The following is a 19,760-nucleotide window of genomic DNA, read 5'->3' as shown; positions in this document are numbered from 1 at the left end:
GAGTCCCTAGATAATAATTTCCCATTTTACTTATAATCCCTTGAGGGTACAACCCCAAGATAACCCCAGCTGGCTATTCTACTTTTGCAAGATAAAAAAAGCAAGAAAATACATTGCAGTCACACAGAGGGAGGCAAAGCTTTATTTACAGGAATGGAAAAAATGAAGGAGAAAGAGGGCAGAAGAGAAAGGGATCCAGGCCTGTGGTACATTTTATGAAATAAGTACCAAAGAACAAGTAGTCTTATTAGCCCTTGCTGAGGGAAAATGCAACCATTGTCCAAGAAGCATATTAGTCAGTCTCCAACTAGAACTGGTTTTATGTTCTCCTTGGCCTAAAGGCAAGTGGTTATTATACAATGATCTGGGGAGAAGAAAACGGGTGGGGTTAGATCGCCTTGAAGAATCTCTATACAGCCCTTCCTCAGTTAAATAAAAGTCCCAATTATCTTGAGTTTCAATCCTATCAAAGCAGTCACTGTCCCGCACTTTGGACCTGGATAAAATGAAAGGACTGGAAACAATTCCTATAAATAACAATTTCACAGGGAGCCATCCTTCCTGACTCAGATGAACAGATAGTCTGCAAGAAGTGTTTGGGTGCCAGTTTCTTGATCACATTTACTTTTCTCATTTATGCAATCATGTGCTATTCATCATATGGTCAAGTTGAAAAGAGAGTGCTGGATTTCAGCTTTTTAGCTTTGGTTCTGTTGGCTGAACATCTCCTTTGGGTTCTGTCCCAGGATCCAAAAGCAGAGCCAGCTACAATCTGGGCAGTGGATTAAAACCAATGCAGAGCTATGTTTGGCAGCTTGCCTTCATTGTTCCAGTAAAATCAGGCTTCTTCCATGATGAGTGAACAGCTCTCAATTCTTCCATCGGATTTGCTGAAAGAGAAACAGAATGAGATATGGCTTGTTTCAAATATCATCACACCTCCCGGCTATCTGGACAACAGCCAGTGAACCTACACCTGTCAAAACAGATGGGGAGAGGACTCCATACTCAGTTTGTGAGAAAACAGTGGGAGTAAAATTATATATTTTAATCTTTTAACCAAAAGAGAGATATTAGACTTTACTTTCAGTGCAGCTAAGTGACAATTCGGTAGAAACAGAAGAGCAAAATGAAAGCCAGCAATCTTGGGTTAATGCTTGAAATTGATTAATAAAAAACCCACGTTAGAAGCCCTGTTTCACACAAGTTTATAGGACATATAGGAAAGCAATTAACTTGCACAAATCATCTCCTTTAAGTAGAAGGTAAGTTTTACTGCCATCTGTATCATTAAAGGGGATTAAGTCTTTAAGCTTCCGATTTAGGAGAAGGATTTTGTACACAGAAATCATGTCCTGAATTTTCTTGGGTTCTAGCGGTATACTGTTACAAGTCACGACTACATTGTAAATTGGAAATGAAATTGAATCTGAAAGGTAGAATTGGATTTCTGGAGGCAGCAGGGGAAAAGATGCAAGCTAACAGTTGACTCTCAAAAGCAACTGCCTGGCATGATAAAGGAACATAGATACAGTGGTACCTTGGGTTACATACGCTTCAGGTTACAGACGCTTCCAATTACAGACTCCGCTAACCCAGAAATAGTACCTTGAGTTAAGAACTTTACTTCAGGATGAGAACAGAAATCATGCTCCGGCAGCGTGGCAGCAGCAGGAGGCCCCATTAGCTAAAGTGGTGCTTCAGGTTAAGAACAGTTTCAGGTTATGAACGGACCTCCAGAATGAATTAAGTACTTAACCCGAGGTACCACTGTACTTGGCTTTTGTTTTGTTTTGCCCCAATATAAAAGTTATACCACTATCTCACAAGAGTCCCCCTTACAAAAAAAAAGTTGGCATGTGGTATGAGTTTGATGATGTCTACCACTCATGAGAAAATGAAAGGATAAAGCTGTGACAAGAGCCAACAGTAGGATCATTAAACAGTTATCAACTGCTCTTCGCAACATCACTTCTGCTTGCCCTTATTGCTCCACCCCACTTTCTGCAACTAAATCAAAACTGACACCTGGAAAAAAACGGAATGAGAGCAAACCAGGGCCGTCTTTACCTGGCGGCACAAGGGATGCAGTGCACCCGGGCGCCAAATTCTGGGGGGCGGCCACCGCTGAAGCCGCCTAAGTCCTTAACCGTGACCCCCGGGTGATTGCAGTTGATGAGTCGTTTCCGTTCTCTTTTGCAGAAGAGCTGCAGAATCAACGTATCTGGCGGTGCCCCCTAGTGGTGTCTTTTATTTTTGCATGATTGCAAAAATGGAAAGATGGAGTTATTGTTACCACTTTTTATGAGTTATGAGCTGCCCCTCTACAAAAAGCTCAACAACCTTGACCTGCCCCCCCCAAAAATGGGGGTGCTGGGTGGATTTTTGCACCCCTGCACTACATATGCTATAAACGGCTCTGGAGCAAACTGTGTGAATGAGTTGTTCTTTCTCACCGGGTTGCTGAGGATGCTATCAATCTTCTCCTCTGCTGGAGAACCCCGATCAACTTTACATCTGTACGCCATCAACTGGAGACGATCCTTCAAGTCTTTGTAGGTCTAGTTAAAAAGCAAAAGCCAGCTAAGGTACACGGCAATCCTCTATCTCATAGTGATAGAGCATAGTTGGCCTTCTCAGTGCCTGCACTCTGGAACTCCCTCCCAGGAGACACTGACTTTGGCCTATCATTAATGGCATTCCACCATCAAATGAAGGCATTCCTTTTAGAAGGACAGCTTTTGAAACTTAGGCATCTTAAGCATTTTAACTCTGCTGGAAACTCTTACTAATAGAATTGGGTTTTGGTGGAAGAATGCGGTTTTTACTCCACTGTTTTTAGCCTTGCTGTCATCTTTATTATTTTGCTTTTGTACTATAATGTTCTTTTAATTTTCTGTTGTCTGCTAGCTGCCCTGGACTCTGCTTGAAGAAAGTTGAATAGATATTGTAATGGGTTAAGGGGCTGCTTGTGCGTAAATGGTTGAGTTCTCAACTCATGCAATCAGTTTCTAAACTCTCCCAGTCCGCGGAGCCATGGATGCATGGCTACCTCAATCGCTGGCAGAATCCGTCAGTGGGCGCTTCCGGAATTTACGCCAACATAAGAGTTCCTTAACGGAAACTCTCCTTCTGGATTCTCTGCGTGACAGTTTCCTGCGCGGAGTAGGCGTCCCCAGCGGAGGTCCTGAGACCTCTCCGCTGTTCTCACTGGAAGTATCTTGGAGCCATCCCTCCGACTGAGTTTCTGCGGGAACTCTCTCTCTCCCCCTGCTGGTTCCTTCCTCAGCATCCGAGGGTCTCCTAGCCTCCTTGAGCCCTTCCACCACCTGACTCTCCGATGGCAGTTCCCTGACAGATATGCTTTAAGTTAATAAGCTACCTGTGTGGAACCAAATGGTGAAAGGCATGTAAATGTCATCTTGAATTAATTGTTATGAGTTGCTACATATCACACATGCTCATGTGCTTACTTTACAGCCTTAGCTTTTGGCATAACTGGGAGAGGGGAAGCTGTTACCCAGGCCCACTGGTTGCCTGCCAGCTATTCTCTTATCTGAGAGATGGATGAGTGTTGGGAATGGGCCTCTAAGGCAGGGGTGGGTTACATGGACTATTGCTGTCAGCTTATGTAGCTTGTTTTTTGTATAAGTAACACTTAGCATATTAAACCCCCATGGATAAAGCCATGGTGCTTGCTACTTCAGCATCCATTCTGAGGTGCAGCAAGGAAGCCAGCATTGTATTGTTTTATTTGAGTCTTTTGATGTATCTCCCTATAATAAAGCACTAGGACAGATCACTCAGGTGTTCTGGGCATCTTTCTTTGGAATCCCTGCAACTGGGTCCTTAGGGGGTATCAGTAAACCTTTCACGATGGTCTATATCTGGATCCTTGGGACAGAGCACTGCCCCAGTGGAAGAATCAGTGCTTTCACTTCAACCTTTTTGGAAAGGAAGCAGTTCTTATCCTCTGGGGAAGAAATGTTGCTCAGGGGTAGAGCAGCTGCCTTGTATAAAACAGTTTCAACGCCTGGCATCTCCAGGTAGGGCTGGGAATGTCCTCTGTCTGAAACCCTGGAGAGCTGCTGCCACTCAGTGTAGACAGCACTGGGATAGATGGACTAATGGTTTGACTCTGTATAAAGGCAGCGTCCTATGTCCAAGGACAGACTTCCCAGAACCGTCAGGAACAAGAGCCGCCGCCTCCTCCCCACCACACACAGCAAGGACTCACATCTATAACAACGTCATGGCACTTGTATTTCATTGCAAGGTTCAACTTAGTCTCAACATCTTCTACCAGGCGCACGTACTCCTGTAAGACCTGCATCAGAAAGACAGGAAGCATCAACAGAGCAGAGCTACCCAAAACTTCTCTTCTCCATCTCCCAAGTTTATCTGTAAACCACATTTCTCTGCACCTGCCTTCCTCCATCAAAAGGAGTTGCTTTTGCTTAAATTTATTCTTGTTTATATTTCTGAATATAAAAAAAATTATAATGCAAAAGGCACATGGTCAAGCCAGCAACCCCATGCCCCATATGTCAAACAAAGATAAATTAAAACAAAATAAAAAAATTCCTTCCAGTAGCACCTTAAAGACCAACTAAGTTAGTTCTTGGTATGAGCTTTCGTGTGCATGCACACTTCTTCAGATACACGAATACACACAAAAGCTCATACCAAGAACTAACTTAGTTGGTCTTTAAGGTGCTACTGGAAGGAATTTTTTTATTTTGTTTTGACTATGGCAGACCAACACGGCTACCTATCTGTAAAGATAAATTAACTCAAAGATAGACTTGATTGAGAAAACCATCATGGAGTAGGAAAACCAAGCACAGCCAGAGGGGCTTGTCCCTTCCAACATCTTATGCACAACCAAATGAAGATGAATATACTTGTGGCAGACATGAAGAAATTGCAGGGTAGAGTTAGAAGTCTCTAACTTCAGAGGCAGGATACTGGTATGCTGAAACAGGGCAAGTCACTCACTTACTTGTACTGGGGCATTGTTCCGTTGCAAGATCTCCACTACCCGATGAAAACCGATAGGCGCTTTCTTTTTAGTGTAGCCCAACCAGTTCTGAAATCACAATACGAAAATCACATTAACATTAGATCTTGTGGCAAAAGCAACCCAGAGATTCCAGGATGGGAAATGCAGCAAAAAAACCTCTTAACAGCAAGCAAAGGATGTTCAAGACAGCTCCTCCTCTGTCTGCATGCCCCTCCTTATACACTCAAATGGCAAAAGCATCCTTTCTTTGGCTTGAGGATGCTGCTCTTTTCCAATGGAGGTTGACTGCAGAATTTATGAACAGCCTCCCACATCTATCACTGTATTCAGTGGGCTATTTCAATCCTCAGTCTGTGCCAGATCCTCAAAAGGAAAGAGGCATGAAACAAGCATCTACTGATGGATGAGATGATCTCTAATGTATTACAGGAGGGCAGGTATCTTAAAGCAGAGGTGGCAAGTATATAGACTGGGCTCTGTTGGCAGACCCCGGGTGATTTGTATAGTCCAACAACATCTGGGAGGGTTGCATCCTTGCTTTGTGTCAAGCAGAATGACTCATTGATACTCGTGAGCCAATGAAGACCCAATATTTGGCCCAGGCTTTGAGAAAACCACCCTGACTCACCTTGGTGGTGAACAAAGCATCTACATCATGCCAAGCCCGGAGTTTGGCACGAGCAGCCAGGGCTGTCAGCACATACTGTTTGTCTGGGATCTAGAAGGCAGAAACATTGAAATGTTAGGACAGGGATTGACAGCAGGTTGTGTTGTGAGCTCCTGGTTGGCACCAATCAATTCCTAAGGTACAACCCAGCAACCAGACCGAGTGCAGCAATATCTGGAAGGCACAATGCCAAACTGAAGTGCTAAAGGCCAGTGCAATGAACGTTGCTATACTGAGCTGCTGTGGCTAGACTTGGTCTTCTGTTGTAGGACTTAATTCCTTCATCCCAAAGCACACCTTTGCCTTATTTCCACTGTGCACATTTCTAATAGTGTTGCCCTCTCCTAGAATGCACAGATATTATACTCAGCAGACAGCTCCCTTACCTTGAAGGTTTTCTTCAAGTTTGCTGGACTACTGAATGTTCCCTGGAAAGAAGAAACATGGCAAATTTAACAAAGGAGAGGGGATAGTGATGACCCATTCTAGTTGGTACCTCAACTATTCTGTAATATTCTATTCTATAAATGGCAGGCAATTTATAGAAAACTGGTGATATTCTGATTACCTCTTTCTCACGACCAAGTCTGAGTCTTGCACTCTATACTCTCTAAAATCTAGACTCCTTTAGCTCTGCCACAACAAATCAAGAACTGACTTAAAGTCTATAATGCCAGAAAAATTATTTTAGCATTTTCACATCTAATCCATCTATCCATCTTTACACACATTTGCAAACACAAAAAATAACTGTACATTGTACCTTTCCTTTCAGTAAATTATTATTTTAAAAACCCAATGCTCATTTGTTAGCTAACCTTAGCTAGCCACTCTTTTTTATGATGATGATGATGATGATGATGATGCTGCTGCTGCTGCTTTTGGAATATGATGTTCCAAACCTTTAACAACCACTGCATTACTAACAGTGCATTACTTTCTTCCAGTTATAGCTAATATTTATTATAATGGGAACTGGTTGAACCAAGTACGTAAGATAGGAAGGAGTCTTCCATACAGTATCCCTACTATATACCCAGCCCAGCTATTCACTTCTCGGAAATCCTGCAATACTTGAACAGCATATTGCCAGTTTGGAAGCAACAGGCTACTTTGGTTGGCCAGGCCACGTGAGTCAAATCTTGCTCCCCTTTTCTTCGGCATGGCATGAGGCTTCAGTAACTAATACAGAGGACCCGCATTTTTGTTACCCTAACCTCAGTCTCCGTGTAGTGATAGAAGCAGGAGTAGAAAAGCGTGGTGACCAGTGGCATGTTTAGGATGGAGGCCTTTCGAGGGTACTTCCGAAATATCTCCGTCTGCCCAGCTGACTCTAAATGCTTGTCGTTTACCTGGGGGGGGGGGGGGAGGAGAGACCAGAAAAAACATGCTGCATGAAAAACAAGGATAATTACAAGGTAATATAATAGGGCCAAGGATTACCAGTTTTAAATCTCAGCTCAAATCATGAGGCATACTGAGGCAGAAATCCTACAAGCATTTACTCAGAAATAAGGCCCACTACAGGTAGTGGGGCTCACTCCCAGGTAAGTGGACAGTAGGCTGCACTCTTAGTCATCTTAGTCCAGCCATTGTCTTTCAGCTCAAGCTACCTCACAGGGTTGTTGTGCAGGAGGGAAAAGGGAAACTTCTTGCATGTCATCCTGAGCACCTTGGAGGAAAGGTGGAATGCAAGCAGTAATATTTGTTAAAATTTGTATCCTGGCTTTCCAGCAAATGGTGCTCAAGGCAGCTAACAAGAAGACACAAATTAAAACACAAAAATGCAGCGGTAAATACAGGTAAAACACGACAATAAAATTGATAAACATAGTTAAAACAATTTCAGCAAACTGACAACAGCCATACCAGCCACCATATGCCCGAAGCTTGTCTAAAAATGCCTGCCAGTGGAAGGTTACCAGAGACAGAGCCACTGTATGATTTTATCCACTGCATGCTTTTTGTAATCTTTATGAATACCACTTAGAAACTTGGTGGTTAAGTGGTATAAAAATAGCTTAAATAAAATAAAAGTAATTAAAAAGACGGGCTTCACATGGCATATTACTTATTATTAATAACAGTAGGAGTTTCAGGTTGTTTCTTTCAAGCAAGACTAGTAATCTTTTACAGCCAAGCCTTATAAATCAGTGCAGGGCTGTAAATTATCAGGATGACCTGAAGGCCAAACAGTCTCTCAGCATCTATCATGATGGACTGGCTACGGCAAGGAAGCCATCCTACATCCCAGATGTGACTTGCTTGATTAAGCCAAGCCCCTAGTAATTTCCCCCCTTTCAATCCAAGTCGGAAGCTTTGGTATTACAACAAACAGATCAGAGTCAGGAGGGAGAATTCCCAGTCACATGTGCCCAAAGGCAGAGCAAGAGACCTTACCTCAATGATGATCTGCCTCTCCAGAAGTGTATAATGGTCTTGAACATGAGCAGCATCTTCCAATGAAAATGGTAACCTAAATTGGAGAAGAGTTTCTCTTCAGTTTTGGATTTCTCCTTTTATATATAGAAGGTTTGCTGATTTTGTCCATCCTTAGTTCCAATTGGGTTGTTCTGCATGACAGTGTTGAAGCGTATATTATGAACTACGTTGGTGGTTATTTTTGGAGCTCCCTGCCCACCCTAACAATGAGCTGCTTTCAATTTCTGGCTTACTGGGAAATGCCAGGGATTGGCCCTAAGATCTTTAACAGGATTGGGGGACCTCTGGCCCTCCAATGTTCTTGGACAACAGCTCCCATCATCCTTGACCACTGGTCCTATTGACTGGGGCTGATGGAAGTTAAAGAGTCCAACAACAACTGGAAGCCACAGGTTCCGCAATCCTACTTTAGTCTGTCCTGAACCTACCACTGTTCAGCTTCACTGGATGATCCTGGGTTCTAGTACTAGGAGAGAGGGAGAAAAATGTCTCTCTATTCATTTCTCCACATCTAATGTCATGTTAGGGACTGCTGTCACATTTTTTTCTAAATTTTTCTAAATTTTTAAGCTTTTCTTCATTGCTCTTCCCCTTCCTGGTTTGTGGGAACAGTAAGGCCATTCTGCTTACTGGCAATCACCTCACGTCTAGGGCTCAAACTCATTTCATCCTATAAAAACTAATGTCTGCATAACCTACTTACCCAACGCAACCTTTCAGAAACTCCTTTCGTTTCTCCACATCCTGGATCATCAGGTGCTCACGGTACTGTGTCAACTGGAGAAGGCAGGAACAGACACACACAGCAGGTTCAAGAAGGGTTGACTTAAACTAGTGGGATGTGCAGAGTAAATATATACTGAATGGATACAGGGGTGGCCTGTCCGGTTTCGTCAACTGAGGTGCAATGGGAAGGTGTTGCTGCCTCCCTGCAGCTGAAGCCTTGCTTCCTGGGGTTATGTGGCTGTGGCTTCTGGCAAGATCCCACCAGAAGCCATCCTGCAACCCTGGCAGCAGCAGGAATGCTTGTGGCGGTGCCACCCTATGGGATTCTGCCACCTGAGGCAGCTGCTTCAGTCTGCTGGGGCTGGCCCTGAGTGGATGTCTCTGGACATCTTTGTTTCCTACAAATAAGAAGTGAGCCAGGGCATGATGGATACTCACTGCAACCTCCTCTGTCCTGTCCAGGAACCTGCAGGGGAAAAACAAGCATCAGTCCTGCTGAGCACTAAGGATGGGCAAATCTCTCCATTTCAGTTTCTCGTTCTTCCATTCTTAAAATTCACTTCCCCAGATTTTCACATTAGTTTGTGATTTTTTTTTAAGTCCTCGTGAAAATTCATCAGCATTTGACTGTGAATTTCTGCTAATATACAAATTTTCTATTTTTGCCCAAAAATACATATTCTCGGAAAACAACTGAATATAAAGCATCATTGTATCTTATTTTCACTGATATAAGAGTTTTTACGTACATTTGACTCTAGCATATGCATTTTTATACATATTACTTGGCAGGAAAACTGCCCTGCCAAACAAGAATTGCTCCAGTGGGATCTTACCTCAGCAGGTCCAGGAGGAGTTTTTGGTCCCCTGTTTCCTTGAGAAAGTGTATTAAATGGCGCAAGGCCACCTGCCGCAGCTCCAGCTCTCTGAACAGGATTTCTGGATGAACAGACAAGAAGTGCTTGACTGGCCTGGTCAGGAGTGAATCATTCTCATTCACATCAGGTACTAGCAGGAAGATGGCACAGCACTTTATTTTATCTTAATAGATTTCATTTCCAATAATAAAGATGGCTAATGGTCTGGGATACACACAATTGTCATTATATGTTTGTCAGCAGAGGTGAAAGCCTAAACTGGATTAATCAAGTTATTGATTTTGGGCACTGAATCCAAATGTCAGTGCTAATTGGTCACCTGAGGCAGCCTTTTGTCAACTCAGTGGCTGACTTTGACCCCAAATGTCTGTGTCAAGGTACCATTTCCATGGTGAAATTGCATTTTCCCACCATCCAAAAGGCAAAATATTGCCACAGAGGAAGTGCAGCTCCTTCTCCATCCGCCACTCCCTCCCAATACGTCAGCTGCAATAATGATGTCTAGAACAGGCTTCCTCATCCTTGGCCCTCCAGCTGTTTTGAGACTACAATTCCTACCATCCCTGACCACTGGTCCTGCTAGCTAGAGATCATGGGAGTTGTAGGCCAAAAGCATCTGGAGGGCCGAGGCTGAGGAAGCTTGGTCTAGAATGTGATGCACAAATGGTACTCATCAGATCTCTGATGATGAGTGACAACAATCCTCATCCCCCAATCGTTCCATGCTTAGCAAAGTGCAGCTATAGTCAACCTCTGCAGCAAGGCTGTTCCCCTCCCACTCCAAGCAAAGCTATCCCCTTCTAGTTGTTGGCACTAAAATTATGATGAACACAAAAGCTGTGATAAGGAGGCAAAAATAATAATAAATAAATAGTAATCTTAATGGTCTGGAAAGGCAGCCAATCTGCCCTGGCCCCCTGCCACTGGGTCTAGCCACTTTTCAGGCACACATACCTTTCTTCAAGGTTCTCTTCAGAAATATTAGGATCTGAAAGAAAATGGACAACAAGGTGCTTATTTTCTGCCACAATCCTGAGGCATAACTGGAAATGGTTGCTTAGGAAGCAGATGCAACAGCTGGAAGTCTCTCTGGTGCTGGCTGTACTTTATACTGAAGGAGCATCTCCTCCCCCATCGTTCTGCCCAGACACTGAGGTCCAGCACTGAGGGCCTTCTGGCGGTTCCCTCACTGCGAGAGGCCAAGTTACAGGGAACCAGGCAGAGGGCCTTCTCGGTAGTAGCACCCGCCCTGTGGAACGCCCTCCCATCAGATGTCAAAGCGATAAACAACTACCTGACATTCAGAAGACATCAGGGAAGTTTTTAATATGTGACATTTTAGTGTATTTTTCATCTTTGTTGGAAGCTGCCCAGAGTGGCTGGGGAAACCCAGCCAGATGGGTGGGGTACAAATAATAAATTATTATTATTATTATACTAATCTGCTTATATTTAAGTAGTAGGGTAGTTTCCTTTGGGGAAATGGAGCACGAGATAGGTGTCAATGAAATATGCCTTTCATTCTAATGGTGTCAGGAAAACAACTTCACAAAGACTGACAAACTTACAAATAAAAAATGGTTTCTAGGCATGTAACAAAGATTTGACATTTTTAGGAAATGCTACAATATCTCAGGTAGGTTTTTGTGGATGGTGGTTAGATCAAGTGAGATTTACTAAAATTCACATATAATCATCAAATTGTAGAGTTGGAAGGGACCCAGGGGGTCACCTATTCCTGCAATGCAGAAATTCAAATAGTTAGATTCACAAAAAACATGTTTTGATTTGTCCCATCTCATTAACCTAACTGGGAGGTCACATATAGTGGAACCTTGTATATGAAAAAGCACACTTGTGTTTTTCTGCTGCGATAGAAACCTAAACATTTACACGGCATCTGGGACATTTGAGGGAAAATATTCAAAGAGCTTCATAAGGTTCATTTATACCTCATATCCTTGGAGGCAAGGGAAGTGGAGGAAATGCCTTGTCTCCTAAAATGCAACCTAATATTTCCAATGATCAACGAAACCAGTATCTAAAACTCAATTCCATTTAATTAAAACCAATATATGAAAACTTATTGTAAACCCCCCCCATTCAGATGCAAATGGCCACAGAACCAGAAGTTAATGGGATCATACAAGGCTGTAGACATGTATCCCCCATCCTGTTCTGCCCTACATTGTAAGATCACAGCACTTACTGCTGTAATGACATTCCCATCATGCACTGCAACAGCTTCATCCAGTAGCTGCAGCTTTTCCTGTAAGGAGTGAAACCTCTCCAGTGAGCAGATCTAGAACGGAATGACAATAATGGAAGGATTAGAGAGGAACCTGGATTATCTGAGTGGAGGCCTGCTTCAGACAGGCAGCAACACAGGTGGCTCATCATAAAACTCCTCAGACATGCACTTGGTTAATCATTTGTATGTGTCATTTGTTCTCCATGCAGTTCAGGAGCCAAGACACACCAATGGAAGCCTTTGTTGCCAGAGTGGTAGTCTTGGCACAATTAAAATTATTCTGAGCTACCAAGACAAACAGCTTATCATGTGCTTCTATGTCCATGAATTTGCAATGTGAGCAGATGCACCCAGGGATGTAGTCCTTATTGGGGCTTTGTACAACAGGAATCCTCTTTCAGAAAAAGAATTTTGGTCATTCTATCCCAACTGCAGGCCTTAGATCACTACGCAAAGTCTTTGTTAGGAACCCACTGTCTAAATCAGGGCTTGTCAACCTGGTCCCTACTGCCCACTAGTGGGTGTTTCAGGATTCTAGGTGGGCGGTAGGGGGTTCTACGGCACAAGCTGAATCCTCCTTCCATCAAGCACTGGTTGGTGGTAAGGAAATTTAACTATCAAGAAAGATGCATTAGTGGGCGGTAGGTATAAAAAGGTTGACTACCCCTGGCCTAAATCTACAGAGCTGATAAACTAAGCAGAAACTGATGAGCTGGAGGTTGCCTTTATAGCCCCTGGGGACTTTCCTTTCTTATACTTTCTTATACTCCCATTTTCTCATCCCAATCTCTAAGACGAAAATGGAACAAAGAATTCACTTTCTAAAGGTTACAGAAAGGTTTCCTAAACACAGATGTTGTGTGGCATATCAGCTCATCACCAGTTCTAAAGCAGCCAGGAGCAGCTAGTGTATTACCTCTATATTCACCAAAAATAACTTATTTCCCCTTTGATCTGCCAAGAGAAAGCATCAAGAGCCCTGCACCAGATCTATGAATGCTTTCTCAGGATACCTGCTTCAAAGCTGTCAATGAAATAACATATTCTTCCTTGCCAATTGTGGAGCAGAGTCTGCTACCTCTGGTATAATCCCCTGGCATTCCTGACATTTGCAGGACCTCAACTCCTCCTTTTCAGACAGGGAAATTACAGGGCTGTTCCTTACAGAGAACTCTGAAAAGCCACCAACAGCCGCATCTCCAGTGTTGACATGCATGAGCAGAAGAAATGGATATGCATGGGAGGCACCACCCAAAAATTAAAGGTTGGCACTTTCAGAAGCAGGGAAGAAGAGTCTCACCTTGCCTCTCTGCAGCCGTCTTACTGTGTCTTTAGGGCTCCAGTCACTGCTGTAATCCTGAAATGTAACAAAACAAAACCATGATGTCTTTAACACTCAAAATATTTTGAGAGGCACAGATTCGGACAAACTCCTTCGTCTTAAAGGTATGATTGAGATACCCCAACAGTGGGGTGCGAGAAGTAACTTTGCTTGCATACCATCAAATGACTCATAGGAGAGTCATTTGCAACTAGTATTGCATGCAAAAGCACCCAAGACAGGTCTGGAACACAGCACAATAAAAGCAGCCACAGCCTGTGAGGACAGCTTTGTGGGAGTGATGACATATTTAAGATGTTTTGCAAGTAAAGGACTGCATGCCTGAGAGGGGTGCATATGGTCTGCCACGCATTAGGACTGGCTTGAAATTGAATGTGTATCGTGCCAGGCTATGCCGCTGGTCACTGACAGTGAAAGAAAGTTGAAGAGCTGCATGGTCCCTGGGTATGGTCTGAAGGCCCCATGAGGCTACCACCTTGCAGAAGCTAAGAAGGTTTGGGTCTGATCAGTGTAGAGTCTGCCTGGAAACCACATGTAAGCCACCCTGGGTTCCAGGCTGGATGAAAGGCAGAATATAAATGTAAAAAAAATTAAGGTTGATGCCAACATGTTCAGTGAGATTTGATACCCATTATTTAAATGGACAAAATTAAGACATTGTTATGATAGCAGTTTCCAGAAAAGGGACAACGCAGGAGCATGGTTCCCCACTTTCCTTTTCCACCCACTAGAGAGAATCTCCTTGCTTATTAAAGGTAGAGAGCTTCTAAGACAGCAATTCTGTGAACAGGTACCTGGGGGCAAGTCCCACTTGAACAGAGTGGAACACACGCAGGATTGTGCTGTAAACCTCCTGAAATCATCCAAGTATGTTCAATGAAGCTTACACTCAAATAAGCATGCACAGCATCACAGCCCTAGTCTCTGTGGAGTGAGCATTCAGAGGACAGCTCTTGGCGAAGAAGAGGAGTGTTTGCAGCTTCAAACCCTTTCGCCCCTTAATGTTGTCCTTAATCCAGGCTTCCGAAAATATACCTACCTTGTAGTCTGCTTTTGGTCTGCGCAGTTCTGGGGCGTAACTTTTAAATCCTGTGTCTGTAAGAGCTGAAGAGAGAACGACAGCATTTTTTAAAAAAACCCACACAATTTAGAGCCCTCCTTTCCATGTCATTTTGGTCCACCAAGTAGCTCAAAAACACTGCATTTGAAACAGAAGCACCATCAAAATTATGAAGTCACAATAAAACAGCATCAGTTACAACCAGAAGTTGTAAAAACATTAGAAAGAAAATCCTGGATGACTAAACCGCAACAAACACAACTTATCACCTTCTTCCTAAAAGCCAAAAGGGAGCAAGGAGTGCCAGCTTCAAGGGTACAGTTATATAATGATCTCTGAGGCTACTCTCTGTTAACTACCTTCCCATATATTCTGTTTGGAAAGTAGGGCTCTGAATAGATATGGAAGTACTCTGATGGGAAGGGAAAGCCAGAAAGAAGCAGCTTGCAGTACTCAAGGAGAGAGATGGTCAGAATTTTAGCCAGGGAAATGGAGAAAGTGGAGCCAATTTCCACTGTATTGTGCAAGGAGAGCTGACCATTCAAGCAATCTGGGGACAAAGATCTAGATTCTTACCATCTGAAAGTGACTGAAAGCTCCCATGTTTGTTTCTTCCTGAAAAGAAAGAGCAAGTAAGAAAGGCTAAGAAAGCTAGATTCATCACCTCACACTGAAAACCCATTACACATCTAGGAATACTGTGTCCAGTTCTGGGAGTCACAATTTAAGAAGGGTATTGACAAGCTGGATCATATGCAGAGGAAGGCGACCAAGATTATTAAGGGTCTGGAAACCAAGCCTTATAATGGTTGAGTTGGGTATGTTTAGCCTGGGATATGGTAGCCATCTTCAAATATCTCAAGGGCTGTCACATGGAAGAAATAGGATAGGACCTGAACCAATGGATTCAAGTTACAAGAAAGGAGATTCCAACTAAATATCAGGAAGAACTTTCTGATGGTAAGAGCTGTTCAAAAGTGCAATGGACTCCCTCGGCAGCTAGCGATCTCTCCTTCCTTGGATGGTCATCTGTCAGGGATGCTTTAGTTGGGATTCCTGCATTGCAGGGGGCTGGACTAGAAAACTTGCAGGGTACTTTCCAATTCTACAATTCTGTGATTCTAAGTCCCAGTAAAGGTCCTACCTTTGAAAAAGCTGCTCAGTGAGTAAGAAGAGGCTTGCTTGGGAAATGCTCCGTATGAAGAAGAGCCTCTTTGTCCACCCAAGTCTCTTCCCTCAGCAGTATTGTTGCTGCTGGAGGCGGTCTCCTTGATTGACCAGGAAATGCCTATGGAGAGAGAAAGAGCACAATCTGAGTAAATTCTCTAGCAAGCATAAGATGAGGCCTTTAAAATTCTAGAACAGAGAAGGGTTATTGATTCTGGAATACATGATTTTGGGCCTAGCTCTCATGTTTTGCTTTTCTAAATCATCATCTCATACAAGACATTTAACTCTTAAACTACCCTTGATATTTAAAAAACTCTTTTTCTTGGAAAACATATGGAAAACAGAGGAAAATCAGAAATATTCAAAGCACAGACTACCTTCATGGGAAATTCTTTGATAGGGAGGCTCATGGGAATGATGCACTCAGGATTTGGGGTAAGTAGTGAAGTATGAGTGAAGGGAACAAGCCGAGTTTTCACAAAACACACCATGGTTTGGATTCCTGCCCCCCCCCCGCAATGTACCATCAATCTACTTGTTTTTGAAAGAAGCAGTCATTTTACTCCCTGCATTTGTTTGTCAGAAACAGGGGTAGGGGGAATTCAAGCATGCAATAGGCAAAATAAACAATTGTGGTAATGTATGAAACTATTAGACATTTTTCCTGCTCAACGTTAAGCATACTAAACCTCAGTAGGCCATATTTCCTAGTAGGTGTAGCTCTAATGGGATTTTTCTTGACAGAGGGCAGCAATAATCAAATTCAGATTCAAAGAATGGGTGATAGATGCAAAATCATTCTGCTCCACTTACTGCCCACAGGCTCCCCACTCCAGCTAAACTTCTCAAGATCATCGTCATCATCTACAATATCTCGGAGGCTGTTCACTGTTCGTTTCGACTCCTTCAGCTATGAACAAAACCAAAGTGAAAATGAAGGCAAGCCCTATTTCACCCAGATAGACTGTACACTTTCATGCTAAAGAACCGGTATCCCAAGAACAGATGTATTCTATGTTTGTGCACAAGCTGAATTTATTTATCCATCAAAATTTATATACCACTTACTCAACAAAAGATCTCTAAATAGTTTTAAAAATCTAAAATATTCATTTCAAAATATAGATAAAAGTGATATAGATACATGCCACCCATAAAAAGTCAGACAAATCCTTATGTACCAGATGCAAATTATGAAAAAACGTTACAAGCCAAGCTCACACCTCATTTAAAATAGTGCATATTTGCCCTGCAGCACTATTACATTGTTTTATTGGGTACACATTTTTCAACTTTTATAAGACATTAAAATGGTTTGGCAGGGAACAATTTAGTAGTGGGAAAATAGATTTTTGAAAAAAATGATGTGGCAAGAAAGGACTAAATATATCTGGAGTAAGGACTATTGGAGGCTATGATGTAGGGAAAGATGCTTTTGCATGATACCAAATTTCTGAACCTGCAGATGCAAGCTCACTTTCAAGCACATCTTCACAACCACAAGGGCTAGAAATGTGTTCTGCTAATGAATGAAGAATGAGGTGATCAGGAATCCCAGTTCTGTGCCACATATCTTGTGAAGTGCACACATTCAATCATACATGATGCTTCCTGCTCATATAAATACAGTGCACTCTCCGGATACGAACTTAATTCGTCCCAGGGTCCATACTTACCCTGAAAAGTCTGTATGCGGAGGTGCCGCTTCTGTGCATGCGGCGAAACCCGAAAGTATATACTTCTGGGTTTGCTGCGTCCGTAACTCAAAATTACGTTACCCAAAGGTAACATAACCCGAGGTACCACTGTATAGCAATTCCTCAATTTTACTTTCTCAATTCTTTCAATGGAAAGATATCCATCAATAATTTTAAGAAGACTACACTATATGCAGATTTCTGCTTCCCTTAACATTTCAGGCAAGGAGACACTGCATAGTGCATTCTCAGTTTGTTCTGACTAGGAACTGTACCTGAAAGAGCTCATCATCTTCATCATCAAACGTAAATGCTTTACACTTGGAACTGTGCCAGTATTCTTCCTCATCAACCTTTATTCTGTTCATCTGAAAATAAGACTTTTTTCTTTACTGCATATATATTACCTTTGGTTAATTAAGAAATAATCCCTGACCACCTCACTATCTATGACCCATATCTACATGCTTCCAGTTTCCACCCAGAGCACATCACATAATCCATTGTCTACAGCCAAGTCCTACAATACAACTGCATTTGTTCAAGCTCCTCAGAAAGAGACCCACACCGTAGTTCTTGTGTTTTGTTTTTTTCAAAACTGCATTGATCATCAGGGAATATGCAAAATAAACTTAGGATGTAGCAAACAGATAAGGAAAACCAAAGACTGTGAAATGGTGGTACCAGCTCAATTATAGGCTTATTTTTTTAAAGTCTGGTTAAGTTCTCAGTGGCACCTTGCCTAGGAAGTGTCTTGAAAAGTGCTCCTCAGTTTGTACTGTTAATTTTAAGTAAAGCAAAGCGGATTTACCAGCCATAGAAGTGTGGCCAAAACTGACATCAAGAGTAACCTCAGAGACACTACACTTGTTTTCTTGATGCCACTTTTATTATCCTGAATCAAATATTTGCATACAATAGCTCTAAATTCAAGGATGGCTAGAAATCAGTACAGCTTCAAGGTATAGCTGATCTATTTTTACTGGCTCACTCTGAAGCTTATTGTCTTTCACTGAGCAACTGATCGATCTGACCAATATGGCATGTTTAAAAACACACCACTTGAAATGACACAGGAGGCAATCCCACACCTGCTGCCAGAACAAATCTGCAAGCAAATCTGCATTTGTGATATTTGGCCTTAACTTCCCACCACTTAGTGGGAGAGAGTGGTGAATGGTGCCCATTGCAGCTGGCAAGGCAGAAGACAAGGAGGCCAACAGCAGGTCACGCCAAGATCAGTGTGAGGTAGAGCCATCCCATTCTACTTCCATCTCCTTCCTGCTCTTCCTTGCTCAGGAGGAGGAGGAGGAGGAAGAAGCTGACAGGAAGCGCCACTCCCTGGACTAAATATAAGCAAGAAAGCAAATAGGCTGGCAGCTGTATAAGGCCGGACTGATGCTGCTGGGGTACTGCCCCATTGGCACTGGCTGGACTGGCCTCCACAGATGGGGGGGCAGGAGCCCCATCCTCCTCATAAGATTCAACTGTAACATGACTTTAAGAAACATGCAAGTCCATTCCACCCAACCTTTCTTTTCGTTGCGTCTCCTCCATTACTTGCTTCTCTGCCTATATTAGACTACAATCTCATTAGAGAAAGAAAAAAAAAAGGTTAGAGAGAGGCGCCTATGCTAGAATGTAAGGCAGCAGCAGGCAACACGGGTGACCAGAGCCGTCCCACCCATGAAGCAAGGTGAGGCGACTGCCTCAGGCGGCAGCGTCCCCAGGGGCGGAAGATCCCGATGCCCATCTTCATGACCCCGTATAAACAGCAGCAGCCAATATTGCTGGCGGGGTGGGGGTGGGGATGAGATAACCGGCTGGGACCTCTTCTGGCCAAGCCCAAGCGCCAGGAAGGGGCGAGGCAGAAAGCAGGAGCCCGGTGCATCTCCACCCGATGACTTGCCTCAGGCCACGGTCTTGCGCCTCCTCGCTCAGAAAGCCCCACGCCAGAGGAAGCGCCGGGGACCCCGTTCCCGCGACGGAGGGAAAAGACAGCCGCCTACCCTCGGAGGAGCAGGGCCGCCAGGACGGGGAACCGCGACCAGCCGGGCAGGGATCCGATCAGCACCACGCAGGTCCCCCGTCCATGCTCGGCGCGGGGCCCTGCGCCCTTCTGCGGGCCGTGTTCCTCGGCTCCTCAGGCAGGGAAAGAGAAAGGCGGTTGCTTTCGAAAAGCATCACGGGAGAGGTAGTTTTCCAGCGGCTTCCCCAGCCATCGGTTTCGACTACAGAGCGCGGCGCGGCGGCGTTTCTCAGGCCGGCGCTTTACATCGGGGGAGGCTCAGGCTGCGCTTCCCAGGCTGCCCACAGCGCCGAGCCTTTCTCGCTCTCCTTCCTCCCCCGCTCCGCTCCTGTCACTACGGGTCATGGGCGGAGGCAAAACTCCTCCGTTTACGCGCCGCTTCTTTTGAAAGGGGCTGTGCTGCTTCGTTAGGTTAGGAGTGAAAGGGCTCCGGCCCAGACAAGGGGCAAGGCAAGGAACCAGAAGCAGGGAGGAG

The 19,760-nt window shown here is 43.8% G+C and overlaps 2 protein-coding genes and 1 long non-coding RNA gene across 3 annotated transcripts in view; 2 read left to right on the top strand and 1 right to left on the bottom strand.

Annotated features, from left to right (window-relative positions):
• SAMD15 (sterile alpha motif domain containing 15) overlaps positions 1–4,231 on the top strand; it is a gene marked incomplete at its 5' end in the record, with an annotated part of 23,986 nt that extends 19,755 nt beyond the window's left edge. Inside the window, one exon of the transcript XR_013837861.1 lies at positions 3,481–4,231. The remainder of the gene's footprint in view (positions 1–3,480) is intronic.
• On the bottom strand, positions 127–19,760 carry VIPAS39 (VPS33B interacting protein, apical-basolateral polarity regulator, spe-39 homolog). Its single transcript, XM_079972381.1, has 20 exons — positions 19,266–19,760; positions 17,532–17,624; positions 16,373–16,469; positions 15,534–15,677; positions 14,966–15,004; positions 14,369–14,433; positions 13,288–13,344; positions 11,946–12,038; positions 10,691–10,724; positions 9,695–9,797; positions 9,297–9,324; positions 8,836–8,909; positions 8,091–8,166; positions 6,908–7,042; positions 6,077–6,118; positions 5,652–5,741; positions 5,003–5,089; positions 4,238–4,327; positions 2,457–2,561; positions 127–890 (listed from the first exon to the last, which is right to left on the bottom strand). The coding sequence occupies exons 2-20, from the start codon at positions 17,622–17,624 to the stop codon at positions 870–872; spliced, it is 1,473 nt and encodes a 490-aa protein (XP_079828507.1). The 5' UTR covers positions 19,266–19,760; the 3' UTR covers positions 127–869.
• LOC307214315 lies at positions 9,757–16,561 on the top strand. Its single transcript, XR_013837908.1, has 3 exons — positions 9,757–9,863; positions 15,906–15,994; positions 16,382–16,561. It is a non-coding gene; the product is annotated as an uncharacterized lncRNA (long non-coding RNA).

The sequence above is a fragment of the Podarcis cretensis genome (assembly GCF_951804945.1).
Source record: "Podarcis cretensis genome assembly, chromosome: 1".
NCBI classification, from domain to species: Eukaryota; Metazoa; Chordata; class Lepidosauria; order Squamata; family Lacertidae; genus Podarcis; species Podarcis cretensis.
Note: the sequence above shows the minus strand (reverse complement) of the source record. Positions and strands in the feature narration are given on the sequence as shown.

Excerpts from the sequence above, each read along its gene's own strand:
- VIPAS39 (XM_079972381.1), bottom strand. The coding sequence starts at position 17,624 with ATGAACAGAATAAAGGTTGATGAGGAAGAATACTGGCACAGTTCCAAG. Across the intron at positions 8,167-8,835 it reads TTTCTGAAAGGTTGCGTTGG|GTTACCATTTTCATTGGAAG; the intron begins GTAAGTAGGTTA and ends TCTCCAATTTAG. Across the intron at positions 4,328-5,002 it reads GGAACAATGCCCCAGTACAA|GTCTTACAGGAGTACGTGCG; the intron begins GTAAGTGAGTGA and ends TTTCTGATGCAG.